Below are 14,969 nucleotides of genomic sequence, written 5' to 3' on the forward strand. Positions count from 1 at the left end.
CAATTATATACACACTTAAACACTGACCTGACCTAACATAACATAACATACATATTATGAAAAAAGTAAAAGAAATAATTGTCACAAGGGGAAGCACAAAGGTAATTAAATTTGTTTGCCCACGAGTTACCTGGCTCAGTGGAGGAGCGGCAGGAGGGTGCAGAGTGTGGGAGGGATTTGGCGGAGGTAGCGTCCCTGCTGGTCTGAGTTGCTATGGTGAAACGGAGTGTATGCAATTGGCAATTGTGTTAAGCTTTCATTTGACTCTTATTTATTGTTTTGGCAAAACAGTATTTTTGTTTAACATATTTATTGGTATTGTTTTTATTTATTCCTCTCATTTACTGGTACTTTATGTATTAGTTTAAGAAAACTATGTTTACAGGAGGAAAATCCTTCTAAAGTATGTTTCCTAAATACTCCCTGCTAAAATGGGGGGTGTGTCTTATATAGATGTGCATCTTTTATGCCATAAAATACGGTACTTCTTGTACATAAAATATTATATACTGTACTGTACCAGTAAATGTGAGGAATAAAAAAATAAATAAGAGAAAAAATTCTGCATTACCATTTAGCTGGAGCTGGTGAGAGAGTAGAGCAGTGAGCAAGGAAATGCCAGCTGTAGCTCTCTCCCTCCCCCCCTCAGTGCTGGCTTCTACACACAATGATTAATTCCCTTTATGTTTGTCTTTCAAACATGGGATTGGGATATGCAGTAGTTCTTTTACTTTTGTAACCTGTCTTGAAGCCATTTACCTGTGAAAATATAAGGGAATGCCAGAAATAAGCTGGGAAACAAGAAATTTGGCTCGGCAGTTCGTTAATATACCTTACCATCTTACTCCAATGGCGGCCAGCCCAATGGTCACTCACTGGGCAGCCTCAGCCAGCCTGGGCTCCCAATAAGTTGCCAGATACCACTGTTTGAACTAATCATACTGAAAACCGTGACATCTCCTTGTTTGATGATTGTACCATTACACTACAGTACAATAACAGAACACTGTCTGCTAAAATAATACAGCATTTCTAATAATATACCAGTTTACTTATTTTTTTGAGGATCTTATTTTATTATTCTTTTCACTCACAATGTTATTAGTGAACAAATAAGCTTTCAGTGTCATCATTCTCATGCAAGTACCATATACCGGTAACTTACTCCTCACTCACATGTAGACAAGTGACTTGTCACTCACCTTCACACACAGTAGATGAGTGGAGCATCAGCTTATAGCCGAGACAGCATTTGCATCCTGTAAACAAAACACTGGGAATTTAGGATGAAGCAATGTCTCATCAGGTGTCGAGTACATAGTTATATTTGAAAATAATTTTCATAGTTTTTAGTTTCCCTTTATATTCATATCCAGTAGTGTACTGTATCTTACTCTAATAATGCTGTACCTCAACCTAATTGGAATTGATTTGTTATGTATACCAGTATGGCATGGTATTTGATGTTCTGCTAATCTTACCGGTATTACATTTTGGCTTGTGAAATTATTTCTCATGTTTGACCTTACTACAACTATATAGTACTGTATCTCATTTTGATCTCGTGTAAGCAGTTTCCATATTGTCATCATTTTCCACGCTGGTGTCAGTTATGTTTAAAAAGTTAAAGGTTGCTTCTTTTGATATTTAACTCATTGTGTTATGCCATTGCATGAAATAATCCATCAGCAAACAAAATGTGGCACTTTACTTTATGTCAGTTTTTCTTTTCTTTTTCAGCACGGAAGGAGAAAGAGAAGAAGGGGGAGATGAGGGCACGTCTTAAGCGGCAGGCAGACCCTTATGCTGAAGAAAGTAGTGATGCAGAGGAGGAGGAGATGCCAGGTAAATACATATTCCCTACTTGCCATCACTATACAGTATTCTCTGGTGTAAGATGATAGAGGTGAAGTTGTAGACTTAGGTAACTTGTGTCACCCGCTGTCTAGGATTGGTTCCTCCCATATTTAGCATTTGTATAAGAATAAATTTTCCTCAGAATTTCCTCCACCCTGCTTTTCATTCTTGAGAGAGAAGTTTCTTTAATGTATGGATAATTTAAGAAAAGTTTTGGAACACTGCCAGTTTCATGAGAAGCCACAATTTTGCAAAATACAACTTTATTGAATAAGACACTACAGTACCGGAATATTTCTGTAACTAGATATGTTATGCAGAAGATAGTATAGTACAGTACAGATAGATTTATTAGTGAACTATCCTTAATCATTTTCATATACTGTACTGTATGAATTTGATATTATATATGCCATTTATTAGTGTTTGAAAAAATAATACGTAGTGGGATTGATTGTAATTGTGCTTCCCAGCTTTGAATACAGGAAAATACAACATGATGTAGATACAGTAACTGAAAATAGAAGAGGACAATAGTTGATTAAACTGTCTGGAAATACTGTAAACTAACACAATACCATTAGTACAGTAGTCATGTACCTGTACTGTACCTTCATGTGTTATGTACAGTACTGTATTAGTGTCTAATGTGGTGATTAACATTAATTTATTTTTGAATATGTAAAACATTACTTTTTCTTAACTATGGTTTACTCTTGATTGAGGAATACAAATGGGGCAGGGGCAGCAGCCTAGGGGTAGTAGAACCCATATAGTACAGGGACCCTGCCCCAAGGATTGAAAGAGAATGGATGAAAAAAGCAATTGACAAAATGAAGAATTGAAAGGCACCTGGATGCTCTGGGATAGTTTCAAAAGTTCTGAATGTATCAGGCGATGTAGGATGTGTTGATGGTAACTGAATTGACAAATGCAGTCATGATGGAATGTACTGTTCCAAATGATTGCTAGAAGAGTGTGATTGTGAATACTTTAAAGGTGATGTACTAGAATATGGGAAATACAAGGGTCTGAAGCTGCTAGACTAGATTATGAAAGTTTTGGAAAGATTGAGAAATTGGCGAGACAGAGAGAGTGGATATACAGTACTTTACACAAAATGCTGTTTGTGTTTATGCCAGACAGGGGGACTACAAAGGCAATATTTATGGCCAAACAACTCTACTGGTGATGTGTGGTTGATGATGCGTGGTTAGTGGTGGTGTGTGGTTGGTTGTGGTGTGTGGCTGGTGGTGATGCATGGTTGGTGGTGGTATGTGACATATTGTTTTTTGCAACTGGTACTGTATTCAGTGGGGTATTGAGGCAGGCATGCAGCCATGGCCTCTCTTTGCTGTGTACAACTTTTTAAAAATCTACAGATATAATAATAATAGCTGGTCTTTTTTTTCTTCTCAAAAGCGGCAGTTCTTCTAAAAAATTCACTAGTGCTCGAACCACTACAAAGTCAGGCTTAAAAATAAAAGGACATATTGTACTACAATAAAAGATCACAAAACGTGACATTTAGACTTCTATCATTCATTAGCCTTAAGTTTTAATACTTCCTAAACCCTGTAATTCTCCATCAGGATCATAAGCTTTCATAAAAAGAAAGGTTTTAAGTTGTTTCTTAAAGGCCTCCATAGAAGTAAGCTGCTTCATGGATGCAAGCAACCAATTGTACAATCTGGGTACTGTATAGGAAAAGGATTGGGCAGCAAAAGAGCATTCCCATACTGTTCTAGGCTCCTCAAGGAATGAAGGATCATCACTACTTGGCAAAATCATTTCAGAATATGTAGTCCGTGGAATTAGTAGGTTGGCAAATACAGTGCATAGGCTCACCAAGCATTACTGTCTTAAAAGTCATAAGACGGAGTTTGAACTCTATCCTAGCTTGAATTGGAAGCCAGTGTATTTTGATCAAGAATGGGGTACATGGGCAGATCCAGGGAGATCATGGGTGTCCAGACCCCCCCTTTATCATCAGAAAATTCCTATACATACTGTACTTTTCTTTAATGCTGTATTGTAAGGCCTCCTCCCCCAAAAAAAACAGCTGGGTGGGCTTGCTATGCTCGCCATGTTCCCCCACCCACAACTTCTCAGACCCCTCCCTTTTGATATTCCTGGTTCCGCCCAGTGGGAGTCCTCGGTGGGAGAGTAAAAATAAGCCTGGCAACCATGTTCAACACTGTTTGAACTTCAAATACCAGTTCAGTACTGTATACAAAAACAGTTCTTTGACAAAATTCTTCGACACACAATTGTTAGAAACATACATTTACAATCATTATAATGTGGTGTTTGTGAACATCTGTAGTCCCAATGATGTAGTGAACATGTAGGGGGGTATTAGGTGGGATTGGACACTTAGTGGAGAAATGTTTAAGACAAAAATACTATATATTTGTAAACTGTTTACATGGCTTGGTAACGTAATTGTTTGCCCAACTTTGGTACAAGGTTTAATTTGCAGAAACATATTTAATCAACTGAAACTGACAGAAAAAAAATTGCACCTTGTCTGGATTGGGACCATACATGGCGAGGGATTGGACATAGTTCTTATCCCCCCCCCCAAAAAAAAGATATAAATGGATAAAAATATACCAGCATACAAAATAGGACTTATTTGCCTTTTAAACTGTAAAAAATTTCTTGGACCCACATCGGACATCCAAGTTTTGTTGCTTCCAGCACGGGACCAAAATCGATGTTGTAATTTTTACTTCTGTGTCCCCAAGCATATACTCCTGCCCTTATCAACTTTTTACCATTACTGTACAGGGTATATCTTTATTACCCATTCTATATACTTTACTGAATACACTTTTTATAACACAACCAACTATCATTATTTTGAAGACAAAAAAGGCCAAAAAAATCCGAGCAGATAGTTTACTTCAACATAAAAATATACTGAAAAACTTAACTAAAAGGGACCACCTTCACTCACAGACAGACCATCCCTGAATATTACATCACAAGGCTCTCACCATTGCCTGGATAGTCAGACTGTGCAATTTTTTTGAGCACTAAAAACACTGTCCAACATGGGAACATGTCCAATCCCACCCCATGCCACTCTAATGCTTGTAAATGTATACAGGTACTGTACTGTACTACAGGTGTACAGGTATTTCATTTTTTTTTTAAGAAATGTTTTTGAAGAATTTTATTTTAACCCATAAGCTTCAGTTCACATCATGTTATATGACATTTTGTAATTTTGGAGTACAGTACAGTGTACTGTTTGAATTGCCACACACAGGCCTGACTAGATTATGTTACCAAGTAGGTACAGTTGCAGAAATGTGTTCGTACACCCCTTGTGGTAACCTGTCTCTCCAAACGGCAATGTCACGGTAGTAGTATCACTATGAATGAATGGGTATTGGTCGTGTAGCGACGGATGTGATTGGTGGATAGGTTTGCTGTAGGTCATATAGGTTGACTGTTTGGAGATAGTAGGTTACCATAGGGTGAGTAGGAACACATTTCTGCAATTGTGCAGTATACTGTATATCTTTCGCTTACTCACATATGAGAACCTCCCAGTCTCTTCTCGACAGCTTCTCAGCACTTGTAATGTAGGCATCTTGCCCCTTAACCTACGTTACCTCACCAAGTGTTTTCACCTTCCAACCCCCAGGCACAATTGTAGTAGGGGTCTCTTGACCATCCACAGGTTTGTGATAAATTACTGTAGGCAGTAATAATATTTGTAAATACTGTAATATAATAACATAATAAAACAAGTGTCCTGTACCTTAAACTGCCTACAATCAGTGTTGTTTACTCCCTGCTGCCAACCTCACCCACTGCCTCACACACACACCACTTCACTCGTATTCTTGACTCTTCCTAGCCCCTGTGATAAGTACATGTGGTTCTCTACTGTTTACATCATGCCTGACTAGTATGTAAGATAAGAATTGATTTTATTTGTTTTTAAATTTTCCCAAATGTACCCGCTTGGGGGAGGGGGGTGTATGCTGTCCATAAGCTCAGTGCCTGGAATTAAAGATTTGCAATTTTGAAAGACTGTTTTCAAATAATTTTTATTTGAATGATTTGGTATTTTGGTAATATTGGAGCAGATGGCCGACACCAGTTGGAGTTGTTCGAGTTTGTTCATTTTTTCTCATAGATGTTCTTTGGGTGATAGTAAGAAAAATGCAATGACAACTACTGTATAAGTTTTGTTATTTTTTTCTTGATCTACAATCATAAATCAGTTGTAGTGGGCAGGGTATGGAGGATAAGGGATATTGTGGGGTAAAGCAAGGTGAAAAACTGATCATATGACACTAAAATGATGTCTACTTACTTTGTACGTGAAGAAATTAATTATTTACAATAAATATTCCTCCGAAAAATCTGCTGCTGTTGTCTGCTCATTGTTTGTTTATTAACAACAACCCACCCCCCTGATCAGCAAATGTTATTTGCGGATTTGTCAATTAGCGGCCATTTTGAGAACCTAACCCCCATAAATTTGAAGGGCATGCTGTACTTTCTTTTTAATATGGCAGGGGGTCCGGGGGGCGGAGGTCCCCAGCTAGGAAGTTAGATAAGGTTAGGTAGGTTTCTTTGGTTGGTTAGGTCAGGTTCTCTGTAGTTCTATGTATTTTCATATCATTTTTATTACTTACTGTACTATCATCCAAAGAACATCTGTAGAAAAAATTAACATAATTGAACGACGCACTCTGGTGTTAGCCATCTGCTCCAGGATTACTGATAGTATTTTAAATTTTTTTTTTGTTCAAACATATGTGGGATTGCATTAGTGAGGGCTAGTAAGATTGTGCAGTATCTTTATATGCTAATTGAAAAACAGATGTACAGTACAGTATTGTGGCGTAGTATGACTTTGTCATCAGTCAGGTTGACTATAGATTAAAAAAATATAGATACTGACATTAATAAGTGTACAATATTAGAATATGTATTTTATAAAAGTATATACAGTAATTATAAAGGTTGTTTTAATTCTTGCAATTAGACATATAAATCTAGACTGTATTGTACTGTACAGTATAAAGGTACCTGTACAGTACAGTATACTGTACTGTATATATTTATTCAAGCACTGTTTTTAGTGTATTATAAGTTGTATCATTGTTGTCTTTATGTACAGTACTGTATTGTGTTTAAAGAATGGTATTTAACATTAAGTGAGGTGTATTAGCAACACGAGTAATGTACAGTATTACCATCACCATCCTGTAGACTAGAAAGATGTTTCATGTTGTGCATAAAATAATCTGCCTTCTCATTAAATTTTGAAGATGGAGGCTAGGAAGGAATACTAGAATACTGAGAGCTCTCCCAAAATAGAGGTACAGCACACAAATACTGTATAATACTGTACAGGTATTTAAAATTTTGTGAAATTGAAATATTGCCTTTGTTTTATGACATGAAAGTAAAGTAATATTTTTATTTTAGTGACAGGAGACAAGATGGCGCAGCTTGAAAAGTAAAGCAAATTTAGTTGCTGGCAACGTGTAAATGAGAAAGCTGAATGTTACAGATTACTGTACTGTATTCACTGTTCAATGTAATAAATCTTAGTTGTCAAAGAGCCCTGTTGTGCAGTATTTATTTATAGTGTTGATAATTTATTTCCAGCTTCAGTGACATCTGACAAGGAATCCAAAAATGGTAAATATTCAGAATTTTTCTTTGTATTTTTTGTAGAAAGGTAAGAATATCTGCAGTGTGCTTTGTCCTCCTGCTGGTCTTTGATACATCTCTCCTTTTTGGTAATAACTGGAGTCAACTCTGCTTGTCTGTACATCCTTTCCTCATTTGCTTGGCAATGTAGTTCTTATCCATGTTCAATTAATGCATCTTTTTTTTAAATTTTGTAAATTTTAAATTTTTTTTACTGACCTTTTTAATGTCTGTATATGTACAACATTTGATATTTTAATTTGTGGCTACCACACAAGTATTGTGTTCAGTACTAAACTCTCCAGAGATAAGAATTGGCAATGTTCACCGTGTTGATTATGTTGTGTGTGTATGTCAGATATTTATACTGTATGCGGTATTGTACTGTATACGGTAATTGTTTTTAGTAATTTTCTGAGTAAAGCCTCGTTTTTGACTGATAATGGAATGTTTTAGCACTTCATTAGATAATACTGTACTCTACTTTTTCTTATGTTCACATATCTTTTTTAGAATGTTATGATATTAAAGTGCAGTACAGTATTGTACTCTAAGTTTAGTTGCATATACAGTACTGGTAATTATTTTGCTTCTGAAAAGCTTTCATTATTATCCTTCGGTTTTATATGGCCTGGACCCTTGCAAGTGACCTGTGAGAGATGACTACAGCCAAGCTCCCCTGGGCAGAGCCTGCCAGTACCTAGATGATGTGCAGTGCAATGCTTGATAGCAGGAGACATTATCCTGGTAGACTATCTTTTGCAACAAGTAATGAATGTATTGTATTCAGCCCATCTAGCAAATCCAAATGAATCTTTTAGCTGTCTCTGATACCAGTGGAAAAATCGGGTTAGAGTTACCACTCTCTAGAGTAATAAGTCATGCCCACTTGACTATGTGGGATAATTTTATCTTGGTCCATTGCTATGTGTTGTCAACAAGACTGCCAGCATCTTCTAGCTGTAGTCTAGAACTGTAACATAGTCTTGGCTTTATTTTGGTTACTTTAGTCTCTGATTAATGAGGGTGAGTGTTGTTTATATTTGATGATCATCTTGCATTTACTATTATCACCCAGCACTGTGCAAGTTTTGAATTACAATTCTCTTAAGATACAACTTTAGTGAAATAGTCATGATAGTTTAGTAAAGTGGGGCTGGTTACCAGTAGGCATTCATGGTGTTAACCTCCATGTGCATGGGGTCTCTCTGTGCTGAATAAAATTGTCTACCTGTTTATACAGTATACTGTACGTACTGTACTGTACAAGTAAACACTAATGCAGTTGTGATTTCATTCCTTGTAGTGTACAGTACAAGTATACCCCAAAAACCAACGTCCCATTAACCGTCACTTCGCATAACTAACAATTATGTATTGGGGAACTACTTCGCAAGATTCATTAATACCCCATTGACTCAATGATTGGGGGAGGAGTGGCTGAGCTGTATTGAATTTGTCGGGCAGTGGCGTGGTGCAAATTCTTGCTATGAGAGGGCTCTGTGCGCTGCCTCCGACTCATTCCCACCTCTCTGCACTTGTTTACACTTACCATGTGTCTCCGACCTCGTGTTTTTTTGTTATTTCTGATTTCGTGTTACGCAATCATGCCTAAACACCCCAGTGATATTCCTTTTGTGCTTCCCCTCTTGATGTGATAATGCATAATAAGAGTGGTGGTGAACCAGCAAAGATTGGTATAGACTTGAACTTGCCACCCTAGACTATCTCTACCATCCTCGACACAGGTAAATAGCAATCTGAATTTATGCTTTACATTCCTTTTTTAATGCTTAATATGTTTGTTTTTTACATCTGCTTTATTTTCTTACTTGACAGTGTGCACAACAGAGTTATATCAAAGGTAGATGGGAGTTTTAGGGGGTGGCCCATCCCTAACCTCCCAAATTTGTTATATTCTTATGGGGTTAATTGCTTTGATAACCATTGATTCACTAACCAATGAGTTTTCACACTACGTACCTATATGCATCGGTTATGGAGGTATACCTGCTTATATAGATTCTTAATGGATAGTGCAGTGAAATGAAATACTGTATCTGGAAGTGAAATACTGTATCTGGAAGTGAAATACTGTATTTGGAAGTGAAATACTGTATCCAAATAGGATTTAGATGTCCCATTCAGTACTGTATGTACAGTCAACCCTCACTTTACGCGGTTAATTCAACCCACAGGGTACCGCGGAAAGTGAGAAACGCGTAAAGTGAACAACATAACATATGGGATTAATTGAAATAGAGACCGGACCGACCCCCAAACTCCACTTTTTGACGACACACAGCTATGTTGTAGTAAAAATTTTATCTTAACTTTATGATGGTATGCACACACAATTAATATAGAAGAGGTTAGGTTAGGAAAAATAAAGGTTAAGTTAGGAAAAATAAAGGTTAGGTTAGGAAAACTAAAAGTTAGGTTTAACACTTACGTTAGTAGAAGAGATGGGTCGGCATACGGGGATGGAGGCTGGTTCCGAGGCAGAGGGCAGACTACTGGCCCTCAGGTGAGTCACCATCACTGTCATCCACACTTGTCAGGGCCTCCCTGACAAATCCCAAGTCATCATCACTGTCTCTACCTCTGTCACTGGCTTGGGCTGGCTGTGGTGGGTTGCGGGCGAAGAACTCTGTTATGCTTTGCTGACGGCTGGTGTTTATGTTGTCGTGATAGACCTTGAAGTAGGGCTCCATAGTCTGCAACAGCTGGGTAGTGAAGATTTCATACCTGTTTGCGTCAGGGTCGTCGGAAAGGAGGAGCTTGACTTTCTCGATACACTCGATGGCACCCCTAACATTACTATGGGATAAGCGGTGTTCTTCTTGGGATGACGCACCACCTGCCTCATCATCTACCATCTCGTCGGTAGTCACATCAGGATCCCTTATCACCTCCAGGATGTCGTCGTTGGTGGTCTCGGAGAAGCCTGCAGCTGTAACACTCTGCGCAGCTTTTCTGGCAAGGTCCACTGCTACTGCAATAGTCTGAACCTCACCAGTCACAGATTGACTCTGCCTAACGGTCGGAATGCCTTGCAACACATGTCTCCATGCGTGACGAACAGATGCTACAGACAGCTGATCCCATGCCTCCACCAAGAAGTCCACAGCTTTCTTGATGTTGAATATTCTCCAGAATTGTTTTAAAAGTACTTGTTGCTCTGCCAACTGTTGATCCTCGTCGTCTTCGCTCTTGCTATCGGTGGTGGTGTCACTCAGGTTACGCAACTCTTCCCTGGTGTTGGTGTAGTCGTTCAGGAGCTTGAATTTTTTCGTAGAGAATGCAGCTTTTACATTACAGATTAACTCTTGGTCCATGGGCTGTAATATAGACGTAGTGTTGGGAGGAAGGAAGACCACTTTTACGTTGGGGTGACGATCTAACAGTAGGGGCGAGTGTCCTGGTGCGTTGTCCAGCAGCAACAAAATCTTGAATGGCACATTCTGTTGCTCACAGAATTTCTTCACATCGGGAACGAAACAGTCATCAAACCAGGAGAGGGATAGTGTAGAGAACATCCACGCCTTACGTGCGGTCAGCCAGTGGACATTTAGCTTGGTCATGTCCATGCTCTTGTAGGCGTGCGGCTTGCGTGCTGTGTGGATCACCGATAACTTGAGCTTACAGGTACCGGAGGCATTGGTGGTAAACAGGACGGTGATGCGCTCCTTCTGCAACTTCCGGCCCCGAATCTTGCTGGCATTCTTCACAACGAAGGTCTTGGAAGGTAGCTTTTTCCAAAAAAGACCAGATTCGTCCATGTTAAACACCTGGTCGTCGGTGTACTGTCCTTCCTCCATAATCTCACGTAAAAACGGAGGAAATTCCCTAGCCGCAACACGGTCAGCACTAGCTTCTTCACCACCAATGTTGATATTGGTGATCTTGTTCCTCTTCTTAAACCTCTGTAACCACCCAGAGGAAGCATTAAAGGGTTTGGGCTCTGTAATTCCCATCTTTCGTGACACTGCAGCATACAGTTCACGTGCGTACTCCTTAACAGAGCGCGTGTCCACCGCCATGTTCCGTCGCGCCTGACGCACCAAGTAGCTCACAAGTAATTTTTCCGTCTTGAGAAGCACCTGGTTGTGGACATACTTGATCATAGAAGCACCTGTAGACTTTGTGATGTTCATGTGCTCCTTTATCTTGGCTGCATCCTTCTTTATCGTCCGGATCGTAGATTCGTTCACACCATGCTGGCTCGCCAAATCAACCTGTCTTGTTCCTTTCTCCAACTCTTGGATGATCTTGTACTTCACCTCGTAGCTTAAGGAACGTCGTGTCTTCTTTGGCATAGGGCGGCTGGGTCCAGGTAAGGAAAGGTTTCTCTCTGGGGGCGGTGGTCCGGCGGAAGCCATTTTACAGAACAATGGATGCATGATTACACGGTGTGGCCTGGAGGGATGAAACTGCCGTGGCTAGGTCAAGCGTCGTCTTTCCTCCGTCCCTCCCACCCCCGGGTGGACACGTCATATTACTTTAAACCAATTACAGCTAGCAGCGGAGGGAGATAGGGATGCATGGCCAATCACAGTCCGATACGTCATATGACGTCACTGATAACGCAACAGAGACATGCACTGCGCAACCTTACCGCGTGGCTTGCCCAGGCGGGAGGGGCGAATCTAAAAATAGCGTCGAGCCAGACACTCTCCGCGTAAAGGGGTACACGCACCGCGGAATGTGAGCATCCCGGGTTTTGGCAGGGTACCGCGTAAACGTGGAAACGCGGAATGTGGGACCGCGTAAAGCGAGGGTTGACTGTATTGTATGTCTTTTTGGAATGCTGGCTGCACTTATTGAGCTTCAGTAGCTGTAACTTTTTATCCAAACACACAGTACTGTTCACTTAAGCTGTGATCTTTTAAAAATTTATATTTTAATATAGTACATCAAAGTTCAGTGGACTATAGTACAGTACCGTATTGTCATGGATGTTTATGAAGAACTATAACAGATTACAGTTTGACTTGATATGCTGGTGTGTAAGAAGATACAGGTACTGGTACAGTGATTTAGAATGTTTCCACCTGACTCGGATGTTGGAATTATTGTGGTAATTCTTGGTAACTGGCACATTTGTCCTCTATAATGTACCAGATTAAATATTTGTGCTGTGGATAAAAAGGAACATTAAAGAAATATATTTTGGGGGGAGCTTCACCTTTACCCCAAGTGGCTTTAATAAAACAGGGCTTCATTCTTGGGGTTATGTGTCCCCTTGTATTGTCGCAAATTACACCATCCTCCTCAAATGAGCGGTGTAAATAGCAGATGTTGTTGTCTTTAATAGTTCTGTATGTAGAGGTAATCACGTGGCCTTAGTAAGACTGGGAAAATCAACATTCGGGACATATTCCTGGATTGTGTTGAGTTTTCCTACCTGGGTGACGTGATCAGTATAGGAAGTGGTACTCAAGTTAGTTCATTTGCCTTTTTCCATGCTTGCGTGGGTTACGGTAGTCATGATTTCTTGATGGCATGGTGTTCCAGTTGCCAGCAGGCAAATTTGAAGCAAATTTTATGGTTGGATGCCCTTCCTATATTGCCAGCCCACTTTTACAGAGTGGGAATTGAGCAATGTATGTTGGACTTCCAAGGCAGGGTCATTACTCCCTGGGGCAATCAAAGATTACTCATCTACGAATGAATTTTTTTCTGCTTTGACTAAGAATGTGTACCACATTTTACGGCATACAAGACGCATGGCCATAAAAGGCGCACCCCCCATTTCAGCACGTAATACTTAGGAAAAACACTTTTGTGTGTATTTTCCTCCCGTAGCCATAGTTTTCTTAAAATAATATATACTGTACCAGTAAATAACTTGCAACAAGAAATATTATATTGTCAAACCAATAAATTAAAGCCGAATGAAAGTGTAACACAATGGCCATTTGCATACACTCCTTGTTTCACCAAAGCAACACAAACCAGCAAGGATGCTACCTCTGCCAATTCCCTAACACTCTGCGTCCTCTCCCACTCCTTCACTGAGAAAGTTAACTCTTAAGTGCAAAGAAATGTATACTGTATTCACTTAATGTGTTTGCCCTTAGGACATTTATTGCTTTTACCTTTTTCACAATATGTATGTAGGATGGTGTTTGCATGTAACATAGTAAAAATAAATGAAGAAAGTTACATATATCTACCTGAAAATATGAGTTGAAAACAACCATAACACCTCACAGCTTGGCCTAGTAGCGATGTTAACAGACACAAATGTGAAAAGAAAGTTATCTGTATATCTTCATTTGTATCAGGTATTTGTAGATTTAAAGGTAAATGTTGCAGGTATGGCATTAATAGTTTGCAATGCTTGTAAGAGTTCAAAAATGGTTACTGCTTAGCTCTGAAGAATTGTGTGTCTGCCATATGGATGTTAATCGTCTCAGGTTATCATCATCAGTACAGTAGTTATAAATCCAGCTTTTATATTTACAATAATTATTTTGTAAATTTTTTTTACGGGGAATAGCCCACCCAGGAACACGTTATCGACCCACATCGGGGCCTAGGGGGCGAAAAAATACGAATAAAAAGGAATTAAAAATACAAGAGGAAAAGGTTATATTAGTCTACACCACGAAGATGCCGGAAAACCAGCTTTTTAAAGTGAGACAGATTGTATGACGTTAACTCAATCGGATTTAGTGCTGTCAATGCTTATTCACTTGTTTCCTGTCCTGTAACCATGCCCTAATCCATTTTAGAATATCTCCTCCAATTCCATGAGCCTTCACTTTTCACATTAGTCTTTCGTGGGGGGACTCTGTCAAAGGCTTTGCTAAAGTTGAGATATACTGTACCACATCATAATCGTTCCCGTCATCTACTGATTCGAAAACAGTTTCCACTGAGTCATATACTGTACTGTATTGTATTGGGTATTACTGTATATGTCACTTTGAAGACTGTGTTTATAAAGTTTGTTGGATTAGATTATAATTATGTTTTGTTATTTTGGATGAAGGGTAAGTGTTCATGTCTATTCTGATTTTAAAAAGTATTTATCTTTACACTCATGTTTTATGCTGTACAGTACTGGCTTATGGTGTATTATTGATGTCAAGGGTCTGCAAGTGTGAAAAATTACTCAAGTTAATCCTGTAAAAATTTTACTTATTTTTAGTCTCTCTAAAGTTGACAAAGGGAATTGTACCCTAACCATCTTTTTGTGTTCTTAGTATTGTAAAAAAAATTCTTAGACAGTTCTTGATTTTTTGCTGTGGGAGTACAGTATATGTGTTAAGTTTTGAATGTGTGCCAGTTCAGAAGCGGCCTCATTGTGGTGGTGGCAGCAGCAGCCTGCGTTTTCCTGCTGTCAGTGTGTTGGCAGAGGTACTGATACAAACTTGCCTGGCGCAATGTTCTCTGGTATTTCCCCCTGTTGTGTG

General features: G+C 39.2%; 1 protein-coding gene across 1 annotated transcript in view; it reads left to right on the forward strand.

Moving 5' to 3' along the window:
- The window catches only part of LOC121866549 (ubiquitin carboxyl-terminal hydrolase 16-like), a 91,467-nt gene that overhangs the window by 9,897 nt on the left and 66,601 nt on the right, over nt 1–14,969 (forward strand). The window contains exons 3-4 of the mRNA XM_042366316.1: nt 1,741–1,845; nt 7,501–7,533. Of these exons, the coding sequence (XP_042222250.1) occupies nt 1,741–1,845; nt 7,501–7,533 (138 nt within the window). The remainder of the gene's footprint in view (nt 1–1,740; nt 1,846–7,500; nt 7,534–14,969) is intronic.

This window comes from Homarus americanus, unplaced genomic scaffold (genome assembly GCF_018991925.1).
Source record: "Homarus americanus isolate GMGI-L3 unplaced genomic scaffold, GMGI_Hamer_2.0 scaffold16430, whole genome shotgun sequence".
NCBI lineage: Eukaryota > Metazoa > Arthropoda > Malacostraca > Decapoda > Nephropidae > Homarus > Homarus americanus.